The 18,802-nt window shown below is 42.3% G+C and overlaps 1 protein-coding gene across 2 annotated transcripts in view; it reads left to right on the forward strand.

Moving 5' to 3' along the window:
• The window catches only part of Tgfbrap1 (transforming growth factor beta receptor associated protein 1), a 74,097-nt gene that overhangs the window by 2,643 nt on the left and 52,652 nt on the right, over window positions 1-18,802 (forward strand). The window contains exons 1-2 of one of the 2 annotated variants that reach the window (XM_045147465.1): window positions 16,511-16,704; window positions 17,037-17,738. In XM_045147465.1, coding sequence (XP_045003400.1) covers window positions 17,051-17,738 — 688 coding nt within the window. In that variant the 5' untranslated portion in view covers window positions 16,511-16,704; window positions 17,037-17,050. Of the gene's footprint in view, window positions 1-16,510; window positions 16,705-17,036; window positions 17,739-18,802 lie in introns of those variants that run through there. The other variant, XM_045147466.1, reaches the window with a different exon arrangement.

The raw sequence follows: 18,802 nt of genomic DNA on the forward strand, positions 1-18,802 counted from the left end.
GGTAACTTTTGGGATGTATATGATACATACACGATATTTATATGGTTTATAATCCTTGTGTAATCGAGTGTACATATGCTATATGTATATATGGTATAAGGATATATATATATATATATATATTTTGTGTGTGTGTGTGTGTGTGTGTGTGTGTGTGTGTGTGTGTGTATGTAGTCATCCTTAGTATCCATGAGCTATTAGCTCAAGATCCTCCATGGATATCAAATCTGTGAATGCTTGAATCCCTTACATAAAATACCATCATAATTGCATTACTTATTGCCTGCACATTCTCGCATATACTTTTTAAATTTAAATGTTTATTTGTGTGGGGGGATGTATGAACATGCCAGGGTCTCTTGGTTCTGTAGATAAATGTCTATCCAGTGTAACATGAGTGGCTGAGGAATTGAACCCAGAATAGTAGTCTTTGCAACCAAACACCTTCATCTACTGGGCCATTTCCCCAGCCCCTACTCAGATATACTTCAGATCAGCAATGTCTGACTTTAGAGTTTCTCTGGGTCACAATGGGACAGAATTGTCTTGGGCCATACATTTAAGTCATCTCTAGTTGATGTATAAATACAAATACAACAAACTGTTGTTATGTTGTTTGGGGAATAATGACAGAAAAAAGGGACTGTATATGTTCAGTATAGATACAATTGTTTTTGCAAAAATTTTCCATCTGGAAGCCGGGCGTGGTGGCGCACGCCTTTAATCCCAGCACTTGGGAGGCAGAGGTAGGAGGATTGCCATGAGTTCAAGGCCACCCTGAGAGGACAGAGTTAATTCCAGGTCAGCCTGGACCAGAGTGAGACCCTACCTCGAAAAACCAAAAAAAACAAAACAAAACAAAAATTTTCCATCTGGGATTGATGGAATCCATAGAGGCAGAACCACAGATTACAGGAGCTAGCTATATATGTTTCTGTGTATTTGAATGGTTTTGATTAGTATACTCAGGAGAAAGGACAGTGACCATGAGATGAGTAAATAGTTATATATAGATATGTGTCTGGATAATATCATCAAAACAGATGCTAGACCTTACCTTCCCCTCTATTCCTCCCCTTCTCCTTCCCTTTCTGGACTCATTTGGGTCACCAAAGCAGACCCTTGTACTGTAACTAGCCCTTTGCTGTCTGTTTTGTACCCATGTTGGTCAAGTGCTGCCTTGAGAGTCAAAGGGGAAAAGTTTTCTGTGGTACAAACCAATTTATTTGTGGCTCACTTCCAGGAAATTTCAAGATTCAGTCACTAAACAGATGGTGATGGCCGGTCTGTGTATCCTCAACAGCTTATGGCATGTAAACTTATATCCTGTTTTGATGGGAAGTATGTCTGAGTCTCACAGGCTCAAGAAGCAAGAGCCCTAGCTGATCTCAAAGGTGAGCTCCGGTAAGGTATAGCAGCAGGACCAAGTTTCCTTGAAGGATGCTCCTGGCCTCTTTATTTGATCAGGAAGACTGAATGTTCAGTGGAATTGAAATTTCTGGTTTCTTCAATCAGTGCAGCTGCAAGGATGGGGCTAGAGTCAGAAACAAACTGGGCAGAGTCCCTGTGAAGTTTTGTAACATTGAGCAAGCCACTTCACATCTCAGTCACTTTCTTCTCAGAGTCATTGTACAAATGAATGGATACTGGACCTGGTGGTACATGCCTGTGATGCCAGCCCACAGAAGGCTGAGGCAGGAGAATTAGCCGAAGCTTGAGGCCAGCCTGGGCTACATAGTGAGTTCAAGGACAGCCTGGGGTACACTATTGGACCCTGACTCTTGCAAAGAAATAACACCCTCCCCTCTACCTTCACACAGAGACTGTGAGAAGGAGGGTGGCAATATAAAGCACTATGACCAAACCACTGCCTGCTTGGAACTTTCATGATGATTAGCCAAGGTTGTCCTCACGGCTATGTTGACCCATGCCCATTCACGCTTGGAACAACCTTTATGTTGTATGGGATGTGTGCACACCTCATGTTTGTACTGGTCAGGTTTGGAGGCAGTGTAACCCCTGGTTAAGAGAGTGTGCTTTAGAGATAAGCTTCCTGGTTTGGAGTCTCAGCTCTCCACCTACCAGCCATGTCTAGTCAAGCCTTCTAGAGCAACCTGTGGAGTCCAATAAACCCTATGTACAGAGGTGAAGACCATGACTAGCCAGGCCATGGCTTGGACTCAGGATACCTAATTGACATTGGGGATGTCTGTCATACCTAGGTGACCAGCTGAGCTCTGGGGCCTTGGTCTTAACAGAGAGCTGTCACCTCTCTCAGCCTCACTGCTCACTGCCAGAACCTTCCCTACCTGTTGCTGTCAATGCTCAGACACTCCAGCTCAGACTCCATTAAGAGTCAGCTCCCATTGCCCCAGCCCAGCATGAGCCATTCTATGGAATATATTTGAAACAAGCAAAAGTCCCAGTTTCCCCCCTCCCCCTTCTCCTTTTTTTGGGCATGGGTAAGCAAAGTCTTGTTATGTTGCCCAGGCTGGTTTTGAACTCATGGGCTCAAGTGATCATCCTGCCTGAGCCTCCAAGTATTTGAGACTATGAGTGAACTGACTGGCCAGGCTTCCAAACTCTCCTCTCTGAAATGCATGTTCAAGGGGAAAACCTTTGTCTTTTTAAAAGTATTATACCTAGGATGCTAAACTAGAACACTATACTGGAGAAGATAATCACTCCCCCCCAAAGTCATTCAATAAAGATCTTAAAACTGCCCCAGTAACCCCAGCACACCAACAGAAGCCTTCTAACGAACAGCTGACATTTGTTTCTTCATGAACCATGTGACTGATACACAGCTGTTCAATTCCTTTGCTGCTAGAAAAAAGAATTCCCATTTTCATCCCCACCCCCCATATGCTGAATCTACCTTGCACCTCTTGGCAATGGCTTCTCTTCAGTATTATTTAAAGAGGGTTGATCTTCTGTTTTAAGTTCATGGTCTACTTTGCTGCCCATCTTCCATGTTGGTTTCAAATCTGGCCTGGCTTTGGGTCAGATGTTAAAATGACCATGTGATCTCTATTTACTTATGGTGTAACTCCATAAGATAAAGACAAAACAAACAAAACTTAACAGTGAAAAGGGAGAAAATAGCAAGGCTACCTTTAGGAAGAATGTCTTTTTAAAAATGTAGATTCAGCCGGGCGTGGTGGCGCATGCCTTTAATCCCAGCTCTTGGGAGGCAGAGGTATGAGGATCACCCTGAGTTTGAGGCCACCCTGAGTAAATTCCAGATCGGCCTGGGCTAGACTGAGACCCTACCTCGAAAAACAAAAAAAAAAAAAAAGTAGATGAATGGGGCTGGGAAGATGGCTCAGTGGTTAAAGGTGCTTGCTTGCAAAGCCTTCTGGCCTGGGTTTGATTCCCCAGTTCCCATGTAAAGCCAGATGCATAAAGTAGTGCATGTCTCTGGAGTTCATTTGCAGTGGCAGAGATTCTGGTACATCCACACTTTTTGTCTCTCCTCACAATTTTTAAAAAAGATAGATGAAGAAAAAGTCTTTAGCTTGTTATAGGAAAAGTTCCTTTTGTTATGGAGCTAAAATACACATTCCTTGAGCTTGGGGATGGGGATCTTTTTTTTTTTGTCCCTGAAGTAAGGAAGTACTGGTATACATATAACTGTCTAGGGACTTTGAAGTATTTATTTCCTTTGAAAGTTGTTGCTTGGGACTAGAGAGATGCTCACTGGTTAGTTAAGGCACTTATCTGCAAAGCCATAGGACCCAGGTTCGATTCCTTAGTACCCACGTAAAGCCTGATGGACAAGGTGGTGCATGCATCTGAAGTTCGTGTGCAGTGCCTAGAGGCCCTGTTGCACCCATTTTCTCTCTCCTCTCTCTATCTGCCTCTTTCTCTCAAACAAATAAAATATTTTTTTATGAGAGAAAGTGATGGGGGGATTGGCTCTCCAGCGCCTCTAGCCACTGCAAGCTCCAGCAGTGTGCATCACCTTGTGCGTCCTTGGACACTTGTGGCACCTTGTGCATCTGGCTTATGTGGGACCTTGAGAGTCACGCATGAGTTCTTAGGCTTCTCAGGCAAGTGCCTCAACCGCTAAGCCATCTCTCCAGCCCTAAAGTATTTTTTTAGAAAAGAAAATATGAGTACACATACTTACATGGTCCTGAGAATGCACAGTAATGGCTCAGGGCTACCAGCAAAGAGGCTGGCCTTGAGGAAGTGCTGCCCCAGAAGGTGCAGACACCCACCAGTGCAGGCATCTACCACCCTGAGCAGTCACACTGCTCATCTTACTCTTCATCTCCTAACGATAGAAGAGACATTGATGGGACATCGTTAAGGGAAACCTCAAAATGGACTTCGATTTCTGAGAAGTGGCTCTTACGCATAGATGTAATATAACCTAAATATTAAATTTAGGTGAATCAATAAATTGTGAATAAATCATTTATATGATAAATATGCTTCATGAAATGAAGTTTTAAATAAATATCATACAATTTGTGTATTATAATGGGTTTATTAAACATTACTTTTTACTTCCAAGATTAAACTAGTTTGGGAAAATTAATATTTTATAGACAAACATAAATATTTCAATTTAATGTTTAGTGCATATAAAAAGTACTCATATAGAAAATAACAATTCATGGAGCATTCCACTTAGGAAACCACACATTAAGGTACTTCTGAAATCCGGCTTCTGTCTGTGCCCAGGCCTGGCCTGCCTGGATTTGTTTCTCTTTTCCAGGCGTTTTCCTTAGACTTCACCCTTGTCAATAGCTGTACATCATTCTCTTACTTCCCCCTGCATAATCTTCCAGCTTGTGGAGGAAACCCGGGGTGTTTCCAGGTTTTCTTCATCTCAGACAAGATTGATGTGAGCTCTTGTCTTGGTGAATGCAAATTCAATGGGGAGAATCTTTAGCTCACTCAATCATGTCAAAGACTTCTTAGGAAATGCTAAAACAGGGTTACCAGTTTGGAAATATCTGTGGTAGGGATTTTCATCCCTCCCTGTTCTTGTGTACACTTGAATTACAAAGCTTCAAATGTTCCAGTAATTTCACTGGTATAACATAAAGTCTCTTGCAGTTATAATCTGCAGTTCCAGGAGATGAATCAGGTTGAATATTTTATCATGTTTATTAGTCAATTGTTTTTCCACTCAGGCAAAAGCCTGCTTATGGGCTTTGCCTGTTTATGCTTCCTTGCTGTCCCCAAGGGCCTTGTGTTTCTGACCTTTGGTCAGATATGTGAGCCCTTGTATTTTGTCTCTATCTTTTTTTTTTTTTTTTCCGAGGTAGGGTCTCGCTCTAGCTCAGGCTGACCTGGAATTCACTATGTTATCTCAGGGTGCCCTCGAACTCATGGCAATCCTCCCATCTCTGCCTTCCAAGTGCTGGGATTAAAGGCATGTGCCACAATGCCTGGCTCTTTTTTTTTTTTTTTTTTTAATAGAGTCTCCCAATGTAGGTCAGATTGGGTCCCAACTCCCATCCTTGTGCATGTCCCATTACATGCTGGGATTGTAGGCATGCACAGTAAAAAGCATACAACATAAGTATACTACAGGTCGATGCATTCTGACAGCTCTGTACTTCCGTAATCAACATCTTAAGCAGAATATAGACTATTTCTGTAGCAGAAAGTTTCCTTTGTCCTTTGCCATTTAATTATTCTCATCCTTCCAAAGTAAGAATTCCTGAATTCTTTTTCTTTTTTTTTTTTTTTTTTTGAGGTAGGGTTTCACTCTAGTCCCGGCTGTCCTGGAATTTACTATGTAGTGTTAGGGTGGCCTCGAACTCACTGTGATCCTCCTACCTCTGCCTCCCCAGTGCTAGGATTAAAGGTGTGTGCCACCATACCCGGCTTCCTTTTTTAAAAAATATTTTTATTTATTTGCAAAGAAGGAGAAAGAGAGAGAGAAAATAATGAAAATGAGAATGAGAATGATGAGAGAATGGGCACATTAAGGCCTCAAACTCCAGACACTTGTAGCATTTTGTGTGTGTGGCTTTATGTAGGTACTGGGGAATAGAATCTGGGTTGGCCCAGGGCAGCAGGCTTTGTGAACACATGCCTTTAATTTGCTGAGCCATATCCTCAGACCGGAATTTCTGATTTCTGTCAGCATAGATTAGTGCTGTTTGCTTCTGAAATTCATGGGAATATGCAGCATGTATGTTGTTTCTTTCAGTGTTTTTGAGATTCATCCAGTGTTGTTTTCATCACTCTATTCCTCAGTAATATTCTATGATATGAATATGCCACAGTTAAATGGTTGTAAAAGCCTGTTTTCTGTTTCAGGACATTAAGGATTATCTGCTGTGCATGTTTATATGTGCAAGTCATTTTATGGACATAAATATGTATATATCTATACCTAAGAGAAATAGGAACATTCAGAATGGCCATGTGAGGGTTGGGATGATGGTTCAGTCCATTAAAGATGCTTGTTTCCCAAGACTGCCATCCCAGATTCCATTCCCCAGTACCATGTAAAGCCAGATGCACAAAGTGGTGCATACATTTGGTGCAGCAAGAAGTCTGGTGCTTCCACTCTTTTATTCTCTCTGCTCCCTGGCGCCCCCCCCCCCCCCCCCCCCCCGCAAAGAATGGTCATTAAGGTGGTGCATACTTATGATCCTAGCACTTGGGAAGTGGAAGCAGAAGGATCAGAGTTCAAGTTGTACTTCGATAGTAGTTTCTGAAATTCATTATTGCAGGTCCTGTAATTTTATCATTTTGTTTCAGTTTGTTTTAGAGCCAAGCATAGTGTTTTAGAGCTGAGACTAGTGATAAACACCTTTAATCCCAGGAGGCAGAGGTAGGAGGATCATTGTGAGTTGGAGACCAACTTGGACTACAGAGTTAGTTCTAGGTCAGCCTGAGCTAGAGTAAGATCTTACCTCAAAAAAACAACAGAGGATGGAGCGATTGCTCAGTGATTAAGGTACTTGCCTGTGAAGCATAAGGACCCATGTTCCACTCTCCAAATGCTTAAGGTCCCACATGTGCCCATGTTGGCACATGTGTCTGGAGCTGGATTGTAGTGTCTGGAGGCCCTGGCACAACAATTTTTCCCCTCTCTCTCTCTTTCTCATTCTCCCTCTTGTTCTCACTTTTTTCATTAAAAAAAAGGGGCTAGTCTGTTGGACTTGCCTAAAAACAAAACAAAGCAAAACAAAACAAAATAACAGCAGCAACAACAACAACAACAACAACAACAAAAAAAACAGGCCAGGCATGGTGGTACACATCTTTAATCCCAGCTCTTGGGAGTCAGAGTTAGGAGGATTGGCCATGGGTTTGAGGCCAGCCTGAGACTACATAGTGAATTCTAGGTCAGTTTGGGCTAGAGTGATACCCTACCTTGAAAAGCAACAACAACAACAACAGAATATTTGATAGTTTTAGAGATTCCAGGTTCTTTTGCTTCCACTTAAAACTAGTTAATTGGTTTTTGCAGAAAAGCTTTCTACAATTATAATTTAGATATGCCTTAATATATAACAAGAATATAGGGGTTTTCTCCAGAGATCTTGTACATCTTTATTAGCTTTTTGTTGTTGTTGTTGTTGTTTTTGAGGTAGGGTCTTACGGTAGCTCAAGCTGACCTGGAATTCACTATGGAGTCTCAGGGTGGCCTTGAACTCACAGTGATCCTCTTACCTCTGCCTTCCAAGTGCTGGGATTAAAGGCATGCTTCACCATACCTGGCTAATTCTTTCACACATTATATTTAAGACATTTTAAGATTAAAGTGTATGATTATTACTTATGTATAGAAGTGCAGATTACTTTGGTATATTGATATTTTTGTTTGTTTTTTTGAGGTAGGGTCTTGATCTAGCCCAGGCTGACCTGGAATTCACTATGTAGTCTCAGGGTAGCCACGAACTCACAGCAATTCTCCTGTCTCTGCCTCCTGAGTGCTGGGATTAAAGGCATGCACCACCATGCCCAGCTTGGTATATTGATTTTTTTTTTTTAAACTAAACACTTCTAAACATGATACCGCCTTTGAGTAACTGAATTTCTGTGTCTTCATTTTGAACTCTTGATAATGGTTCTGTCTGAGAGTCTGAGTTTTTGTGTTGTGCAGTTTTGGTTTCTGGTTTTCATACTGGCAAAGACTCCCAATAAATACAGTGTTGAATATATGGCATATTACTTTGCCAGGACTGCTGTCTCAAATTGGATAACTTAACAATAGAAACTTATTGTGACATAGCTTTGGAGGCTAGAAATTAAAGATGGGTGTGAGAGAATCCCTCAAATGTCTTCTAGTGGCTTCCAGCATGTCTATCCTGATCTTTACCCTGTATTTACATTATCTTTTCTCTGTGTCCATGGCCTAATTCCCTCTTGTGAGAAGGATTGGATTAGGGCTGTGCATAATGACTTCATCTTAACTTGATTGATCATCTGTAAGGATGTTATTCCTGAGCAAGGTCAATATTCACAAGTACTGGGGTTATAACATCACCATGTTTTAGTAAAACTCCAATCCCATCACAGATTATAATAGAATATTCTTATCTTGTTTTTATTTATTTATTTGAGAGAGAGAGGGAGAGAGAATGGCCACAGCAGAGCCTCCACCACAAACCAACTCCAGACGCGTGAGCCACCATGTACAGCTGGGCACTGGAGATTTGAACCCTGGTCTTTAGGCTTCACAGGAAAGCACCTAAACTGCTAAGCCATCTCTCCAGCCCTTTTCTTTTCTTTTCTTTTCTTTTCTTTTCTTTTCTTTTCTTTTCTTTTCTTTTCTTTTCTTTTCTTTTCTTTCCTTTTCTAATCAGAGAAAAGGAGAAAGAGAGAATTGATATTGATGTACCAGGGCCTTCAGCCACTGAAAATGAACTCCATGCCACCTTGCTACCTTGTGAAACTGGCTTACATGGGTACTGGGGAATCAGACTTCACAGGCAAGTGCTTTAACTGTTAAGTCATCTCTCTAGCCCTTGTTTTTTGTTTTAAAGAGATAGTTTTAAAAGGTTTTTTGGTTTAGGTAATAGGACAATATGTGACAAGTTTTTGTTGTACATGGATGTTGAACTTTATTTAGTGTTTTGTGCACCTATTAAAATAATGATTTTTTTTTTTCTTTTGGAAAAATCGCTCATTGAGTACACAGCAGGAGGGTTAGTGGGCTGAGCAGTAACTGAAATATAGTGCCCTAACGTTGCCATTTTTTTTTTTTGTTTGTTTGTTTGGTTTTCCAAGGTAGAGTCTCATGCTAGTTCAGGCTGACCTGGAATTCACTATGTATACTCAGGTGTATATATTTTTATTTAAATAGTTTATTTATTTATTGAGAGAGAGAGAGAGAGAGAGAGAGAGAGAGAGAGAGAAAGAGGCAGAGAGAAAGAATGAAAGAGAGAGGGGGAGAAAGGGTGTACCAGAGCCTCTAGTTAGTGCAAACAAGCTCCAGACACATGTGCCACCTTATACATGTGGGTACTGGGGAATTGAACCTAGGTCCTTTGGCTTTGCCAGCAAGTACCTCAACCACTGAGTCATTTCTCCAGCTTGCCATTTGTATTTTTGTTAAGTTTTTTTTGAGGTAGGGCCTCGCTCTAGCCCAGGCTGACCTGGAATTCATTCTGTAGTCTCAGGATGACCTTGAACTCACAGAGATCCTCCTACCTCTGCCTTCTGAAGTGCTGGGATTAAAGCTGTGAGCCACCACACCCGTCTTGTAAATTTTTAATATATACTGATTGGTTTATTCAGATACTAATAGGCATGCTTTTTTGAAAGAATGACCTATTTTCCCTTTGGGGAAAGTGCTTCCCAGGCAAGCACCTAACTGCTAAGCCATCTCTCCAGCTCATAGTTATTTTTATTATTATGAACTTTACAGTATGAACAAATTACATATTGGTCATATTCCCATCATATTCTACTTCTGTATTACCTGTCTCCTATTCCCCCATTCCACTAAGGGCTATCTTTAGTGGGGTTGTTGGTATTTGCTATGGATACACATGAATGCATCACGAATGCACCAGTGGAGGAGAGCGGAACAATGTCTCTGAATACACTTTTCCACTCTGTGGCTCCTACAATCTTTCATCCCTTTTCTGCAATATTCCTTGAGCCTTGATGGGTGTGTTATGTCTCCTTTAGTGTTGAACTCTGCATCTTCTGAATTTCTGCTTGATTAGTTTGAGTCTCCTCAGTGTCTAGCACCATCTTTCTAGAGAATATTGTAGCCAGCAGTGAGAGCAGCCCTCAGGCTTGAATCACCACTTCCTTTACCGTTTCCTGAGCTCTGGCAGATGTGAGATGACTCATCTCATGCTAGGCAGTTGTCCATCTTTTCTTATATTTATTTTGGTTTTCCCAGGAATTTGCTGTCATCTATTAGAAAAAAAAAAAAAAACATTCTAGGCTAAAGAGATGGCTCAGTTGTTAAGGTGCTTGCCTGCAAAATCTAAAGACTGGGGTTCACTTCCCCAATACCCACACAAAGCCAGATGCATAAAGTGGTATATGTATCTGGAGTTTGTTTGCAGTGGTTAGAGGATCTGGTGCACCCATTTCCATTCATTTATTCATTCTTCTCTCTCTCTCTCTCTCTCTCTCTCTCTCTCTCTCTCTCTCTCTCTGTGTGTGTGTGTGTGTGTGTGTGTGTGTGTGTGTGTGTGTGTGTTTGAAAAAGTAGGTTCTCTAGGGCTGGAGAGATGGCTTAGTGGTTAAGCGCTTGCCTGTGAAGCCTAAGCACCCCGGTTCGAGGCTCGACTCCCCAGGACCCATGTTAGCCAGATGCACAAGGGGGTGCACACATCTGGAATTCGTTTGCAGTGGCTAGAGGCCGTGGCGCGCCCATTCTCTCTCCCTCTCTCTATCTCCCTTTTTATCTGTCTGTCGCTCTCAAATAAATAAAAATAACAACATTTTTTTTAAAAAAAGTAGAGAATGATTGAGATGGGGAGGGGATATGATGGAGAATGGAATTTCAAAGGGGAAAGTGGGGGAGAGGGAGCATATTACCATGGGATATTTTTTATAATTATGGAAAATGTTAACAAAAATTGAGGGGGGAAAAAAAGTAGATTCCCTAACCAAGAGTGAGAGCAGCTTGGATTAGAGGGGGTGAACATAGTACTTTCAGAAATTTCAGGATGGACATGCCCTCTCTTCTTAAAGATTTTTTTTTTTTTTTTTTGGTGGTAGGGTCTCACTCTATCCCAGGCTGACCTAGAGTTCACTGTGTAGTTTCAGAGTGGCCTCAAACTCACAATGATCCTCCTACCTCTGCCTCCCAAGTTCTGGGATTAAAGATGTGTGCCATCACACCTGACTTAGACTTTTTTTTTTAAATGTTGTTTTGTTTCTGTTTCTTGAGGTAGGGTCTCACTCTAGCCCAGGCTGACCTGGAATTCACTATGTAGTCTTAGGGTAGCCTCAAACTGATGGCACTCCTCCTGCTTCTGCCTCCCAAGTGCTGGGATTAAAGGCATGTGCCACCTTGTTCTAGACTGGTTTTTGAAACATACAAGTAGTACCATATTCTGTGGTGCACAGCCCACATGAGGCCATTGAGAATGAACTCTTCATTCTAGAGCCCAAGTTTCAGAGATGCAGGATCCTGGAGGTAGATGCCCAGAGTTCTTGTAGCAACACTACAGGTACTAACTAAAATATCATGTGTACAGTTATAAAAAAGATTCATATTTTTACATTAGCATTTTCAGAGGCGCTTGCAAAGATACACATGACCACCAGTGAACTATCTTCTTACAAAGAAAGACAAGGGGCATAAGTTCAGTTTGTCAAAGTCATGACCATGATTCTTGAGGAAATATTCTTCTTTCCCTTACTTATTTTCATGAAATTGGAAGGGCCTAGGGAAGTGAGATATTGTCTTGTGACTTCTTGTTTAACACATTATAGTACACGAATGTACTGACATGTTTTAGTCTTTTTCTCTGAGTCTGCATTTTTTAAATATTTAGGAAAAATATGAAGTGGAAGTTACAACTTTTTATGTCACACCTGTGTTTTATATGTGAAGTTCTAACAAAGTTCAAGGTTTAGATCTTTTCGAGCCACATAGAGCAAGATGGGTTGTGAACCCTCAGAAAATGTCTATTCTTACTTCCAAAATTGAAACCTCTGATTTCAGACTCCAGCAAGCTAAACTTTATGGTAACATGGAGATTCAACCTAAAGTTCAATATTTAAAAACATATTTTAATTATTTATTTAATTTGAGAAAGAAAGCAAGAGAGCAAGATAGTGAGAGAGCAAGAGAGAGACAGAGACAGATAAAAGGGGGATGGGCATACCAGGGCCTCCACACTGCAAACAAACTCCACATACATGCACCACCTAGTGCATCTGGCTTACATGGGCACTGGGGATTCAAACGTGGTTCCTTAGACATACAGGCAAGCACCTTAACCACTAAGCCATTTCTCCAGCCCAAGTTCACCATTTTCATGATTCACACTTCAGCTATATAAATTTATCTCATGAACTAGATTATGGGAGAACAATATTGCTTAGATGAATAAGTGACTTTTGGGCTGGAGAGATGGCTTAGCAGTTAAGCGCTTGCCTGTGAAGCCTAAAGAACCCAGAACAAGGCTCAATTCCTCAGGACCCATGTAAGACAGATGCACAAGGCAGTGTACACATATGGAGTTTGTTTGCAGTGGATCCTAGCGTGTCTATTCTCTCTCTGTCTCTCTCTCTCTCTGCCTCTTTCTCTCTCTGTTGCTTTCAAATAAAAACAAACAAAAAATTTAAAAAATAAGGAACTTCTGGGCTGGAGAGACGGCTTAGCGGTTAAGCGCTCGCCTGTGAAGCCTAAGGACCCCGGTTCGAGGCTCGGTTCCCCAGGTCCCACATTAGCCAGATGCACAAGGGGCGCACGCGTCTGGAGTTCGTTTGCAGAGGCTGGAGGCCCTGGTGCGCCCATTCTCTCTCTCCCTCTATCTGTCTTTCTCTCTGTGTCTGTCGCTCTCAAATAAATAAATAAAAAATTTTAAAAAAAGGAAAAAAAAATCAGGAACTTTTATGTTATGTGGTCAGCTTTCCTTTGCCTCAATCTAATTTCACTTAAAAATTATTATATAATTGTAAAAGAAGGTTCTTAGCTGGGTGTGATGGCACAGTGCTGTAATCCCAGCAATTTGAAGGAAGAGACAGGAAGACTAGGAGTTCCACTGTGTATTGTCAGGACCAGCCTAGGCCACATGAGACCCTGTCTAGAAAGAAGGCAGGGGGTGGTGGTGGTGATGTGGGCAGAGAAAAGAAAAGAAAGGGAGGAATTGATAAAAGGAAGGAAGTAAAGAACAGAAGACCAGGTTTTTGAAGATTTCTACTAGGAAATTTATCATTACAAGACTTAAAAAAATAACAGATAAGGGCTGGAGAGATGGCTTAGTTGTTAAGGCATATGCCTGTGAAGCTTAAGGACTGAGGTTCGATTCTCCACGTCTCACGTAAGCCAGATGCACAAGGTAGCACACGCATCTGTATTTTGTTTGCAGTGTCTGGGTACCCTGGCGCTCCCATTCTCACTCTCTCTCTCTCTCTCTCTCTTTCCCTCTCTCTGTCTCAAATAAATATAATGTTTAAAAAAAGCAGATAAGAAAACAATAGTGCATTTCTTTTTAAATATCATAGAATTATGGCTTTTTACAAACAACAAATCACATGTTTTTCTTATAAATTTCTCTTTCTCCTCCCATCTTCCTTGCCCACCTCCTTAATCGGGCTAAATTGGAGGTATTTGATTCTTTGCATGGTACTCTTTACTGAAGATATGCTCAGTCTATGCTAAGTGAAGAGAGAGGCTAGACTTAAACACAATCTGCTTTTAAGAAATTAAATAAGAGGAGTTTGATTATAGATGCCTGAAGCTTGTATTTCTATCCTTTTTGCAAAGGAGGAGATACAATTCACATGTTTGGTGGCATAATTGCTTTATCTTGCCATTTTAAAAGACAGCCCTGATTGATCAACCAGTGAAGGAAGAAGTATTTTGTATTATTTCAGCTTTCACTGACTTAAATGTCTCCAAGCCTATATTTCAATATCTGAGATTTGCTCATTAGCATTTAAATGGAAAAGTATTGTCTAGGTGGGTTCTGGAGATTCTATTTGGTTCTGACAAATAGATGGTAATATTTAGAAAAAAAAAGAAACAAATATAGAAGAAAAAAAGATTTGCACAGGCCTACAGGAGTTTCTCAGCCAGCTGTCGCTGGGACCCAGGAAGTCCAGGAGCCTGAAGATAATAGAATAAGGTGTCTTCTCTGCAGTGCCTTCCTGCCCACATGCCTTCCTGTCTTGGGGCTCCAGAAGAGGATGGCATTCAGAGTCTCTCACACATGCCAGGCAAGCACTCTGCTGAGCCGTATCCTCACTGCTCTTCTTTTACTTTTTGTTTTGAGGCAGGGTTTCATTAAGTTACTCAGGCTGTATTGAACTTCCTCTGTAAGCCATGCAGGTATGAAAGTGTGATTCTCTCGCCTTAGCCTCCCTAGTTCTGAGATTGAAGATGTGTACCACTGCAACAGGTGTTTGCACTCTTTTCTTTTCCCCTATCCTGTGGTAGAGGTGAGCAGGATAGTCTTATCTGAGAATAAACATCGTAGTGTTTTTTGTTTTTTTTTTTCTTGGTACTCAGCTTGGGATACAAAGCAGATTTACTGATTGAATTTGATAGAGCTTGTCAGGACAGAGTCTGTCTTCATGTGAGTTCATCAACCTTTGCAATGTGCTTGTATCTGAGCTGAATGATATAGTCCTCACTTCTGTGAACGAGGGGCTATTGTTTTTACATTGATTTCACAGATGGAAACTGAGGCTGAAAAAGTCAACTGTCAGGCTGAGGAGATGGCTTAATGGATGAGGGCTCTTGCCTCTCAAGCATGAGGGCTTGTGAAGGCTTGAATTGCCCTGAGTTTGATTCCCCAGCACTCACATAAATAACTGGGCATGGCCATTCATGCCTATAAGCCCAGCCCTATGGGGAACAGAGACCAGAGATTCACTGGGGCTTGCTGGTCAGCCATTCTGACCAGAATCAGAAGCTGTGGTTTGGGTGAGAGACTCCTTAAAGAAATGTGAGCGTGAGTTTATGACACTGGCACTCTCTGATCTCCACATGCTTTTTTTTTTTTTTTTTTTTTTTTTTTTTTTTTTTTTTTTGAGGTAGCATCTCACTCTAGCCCAGGCTGACTTGGACTTCACTAGGTAGTTTCAGGGTGGCCTCGAATTTACAGCCATCCTCCTACCTCTGCCTTCCAAGTGCTGGGATTAAAGGCATGCACCACCACGCCTGGCTCCACATGCACTTTTGCTTACATATGTGCATATACAACACACACACACCACTTATAAGCAACATTAAAAAAAAAAGAAAAGCCAAGTGTCTTTGCTTGTACTGTTACAACACAGTGCCATAGTAATCTGCAAACAATAGAACTTCCTTGGTCACAGTTATGGAGCCTGTTAAGTCCAAGATTAGGGTTCTAGCAGAGTCAGTGTGATGGTTAATCTTGACTGCCAACTTGATTGAATTTAGAATCCCCAATAGAAGCAAATCTTTGGGTATGTTGAGGGAGCTTGTACATGAGGTTATGAGGTGGGAATGCCCACTCTAACTGTGGGCTGCACTGAATAAAGAAGAGGGTAAGCTTGGCTCTCTTTTCTTCCTGACTAAATACAGTGTGACCAGCTGCTGCATACTCCTGCCACCATTTCTTCCTTGCTGTGATAGATAGACTATATCCCCTCCTCCTATAATCTGAAATAAATCCTTTCTTCCTTAAGTTGCTTCTTGTTAAGTATTTGGTTACAACAATGAGGAAAGTAACCAATGCAGTCAGTGTCTAGTTAGGGCCTGTCTTTATAGAAGCACCTTCTAGCTGCATCCTCACATGGTGGAAGGGACAAGCAAGCTCTCTTTAGCCTCTTTGACAAGGGCACTCTTCCCATTCACGAGGTCTTCACCTTGAAGTCCAAATAGTACAGACATTCTACTTCTACTACCACCACACTTGAGGTGACGACTGAACTCATGAACTTCAGGGAGACACATTCAGACTTGAGCCTACATGATGGGAATGGATAGGAAGGACTCATGTTTTCACAGGCACACCTCATCCTCAGGCCTGGGAACCCACTCAGGAGGTTTATTTTTTACTCAGGGAAGGGGGCTAGAATCTCATTCATGTATAGCTGCTATTGCTTCAGTGAACAAAGGTTGTAAGAAATTGTAGTTTAAGATCTTGGGAGTAGAAAGGCATCAGAGAGGTTATCTGACCTTTCCCTTTCCCTGAAGTGATGTTTTCTTGAATATTTCTGAGGTCTTCCACTCTTCATTAGAATGCCTCAAAGAAATGAGTAATTTTATCTCTCCTGAGATTTCCTTTTTCCATCCTTGGGCAGCTTTAAGTGATGAAGGCTGCTTTATGGAGCTAGCCTGACCATATCTGCCACTCTGTCAGCCTTCATGTTCCCTCCAAAGTAGCTGTCTTCTGCCCCTTGCAGGTGTCAGGGGCCATTCCTGAAGCTGCTTCTTAACACTGAGAAGCCAAGGGATGCCATTGTGACTGGCGTGTGAGATCAGTCTTCCCCAGAGGAGACTGCACAAAGCCCAGAGTATAGGGCGGTCGTCTTTCCAGTGAGGCCATCCAGCAACTGCCAGAACAGCAGCCTGCTCACAGACCCACTGCACAGCTCATCTTGCCTGAAGTAGGTGCATTTTGGCTACTCAGTGTGTACATGTTTATTTTTGGAGACCAGTGAGAAATTGGCTGACATGCACCCCTCACTGGGGGAAGCACAGAGGAACTCCTGGCATGGTTCTTGCCACTTTCTGGCAGCGTCTTATCACATCCAGTCTTTCCCCACTGTCTGATGAGGAAAATCATGGGGGAATACTTTCCCCCCATTTTCTAAAGATGGCAGATTCTTTTCCTTAGCTGGCATGATGGATGGGGACTTGGGTGCAGCTTCATTGCAGCCTGATGTTTCTGCTTTTACCCTCTTCCTCTGAGATTAAAATGGTCTCTGTCTTCTTGCAGCTCGCCCAGTCGACATGATGAACATCAAGGCCTTCACCTTAGTCTCTGCTGTGGAGCGTGACTTGCTTATGGGCGACAAAGAGCACATCAGCATTGAATGTGTGGAGTGCTGCGGCAGGAACCTCTATGTTGGCACCAATGACTGCTTCATATACCATTTCCTGTTGGAGGAGAAGGCTCTGCCTGCAGGGACAGCTATGTTCACTGCCACCAAGCAGCTGCACAGACACCTGGGCTTTAAGAAGCCTGTGAATGAGCTGTGCGCAGCCTCAGCCCTCAACAGGCTGCTGGTCCTTTGTGACAACTCTATCACCTTGGTCAACATGTTAAACCTGGAGCCCGTCCCCTCTGGGGCCCGTATCAAAGGGGCCACAACATTTGCACTGAACGAGAATCCTGTGACTGGAGACCCTTTCTGCGTGGAAGTGTGCATCATCTCCGCAAAGCGCAGGACCATCCAGGTGTTTCTGGTGTATGAAGACCGTGTGCAGATTGTCAAGGAGGTGTCCACCCCAGAGCAGCCTCTTGCTGTGGCTGTGGATGGTCACTTTTTGTGCCTGGCCCTGACCACACAGTACATCATCCTGAACTACAGCACAGGCCTCTCCCAGGACCTGTTTCCATACTGCAGCGAGGAGAAGCGGCCCATCGTCAAGAGGATAGGCAGACAGGAGTTCCTGTTGGCTGGCCCAGGAGGCCTGGGTGAGGAGGGCTGGTGCCCTGCCTACTTTCCTGGGGTCCCTGGATACACACATAGTGGGAGAAGGAGGGTTCAGTAAGAAAACTTCAGAGTCATGTGGTGCCTAATGACAGGGTTATAAAAAGCACATCATTTTGTAATTTTGCTGTTGTATCATTGTCAGTGTAATTTGGCTAGCTAAGATGGCTACCACATCCTTAGGTGACATAGTAATCTTATATGCAGTCTACTGTAGAGTAAAGCACTCTGCAGCACATAACTGGACCCAGTAGGGCTTGCCAGCATTGGGGATGTATGGCCAGGTCATCAGAGTGGTATGAGCACTGTAGGCCGGTGTTCCATCAGATTATGGATATGAGGTTAGTACAACAGAGGCAGACTAACCTGAGCTCCATGAATAAACCTCTGAAGACTTCCTTATAATATCTTCCCAGGTGGGTGGGTTTGTCTCTTGTTTGTTTTTAATTTTTTAATATTTGTTTATTTGAAAGAGAGAGAGAGAAAGAGGCAGATAGGTAGGTAGATAGAAAATGAATGGGCACGTCAGAGACAGCAAATGAACACCAGGTGCATGCACCACTTTTTGCATCTGGCTTTACATGAGTACTGAGGAATTGAACCTGGGTCATTGGCTTTGCAGACACACACGTGCCTTAACTGCTAAGCCATCTTTCCAGCCCTGTCTCTTGTTTTCATTCCTCATTGTGAAAAGGCATTGAGGAAACCAAGTAACAAAATGCCCGAGGTATTCAAGCTTTAAAGTGAAAAGGGTTACTTTGGCAGTTTTAAAACATTGCAGTCCATGATCAGGCAAACCCATTGATTTGGGCTTCTTGTGGGAGACCTGGATGTCAAGTGTAGCTAGCATGTTGACTAGCAAACTGTTCACCTTGTGGCTGACTAGGACATGAAGAAAAGAAAGGAAAGGGCAGAGGTCTGCCATCCCATTCAAAGACACATACCTGACTTTTACTTTATGAAGAAAAAATCTTGTATCTCAATCACCCTTTTTCTAAAAAAAAAGTATTATGGAAAGCATATGTACACATACAGTGAATAGAGTAGC

Source organism: Jaculus jaculus, chromosome 4, assembly GCF_020740685.1.
Source record: "Jaculus jaculus isolate mJacJac1 chromosome 4, mJacJac1.mat.Y.cur, whole genome shotgun sequence".
In the NCBI taxonomy this organism is placed as follows: Eukaryota; Metazoa; Chordata; class Mammalia; order Rodentia; family Dipodidae; genus Jaculus; species Jaculus jaculus.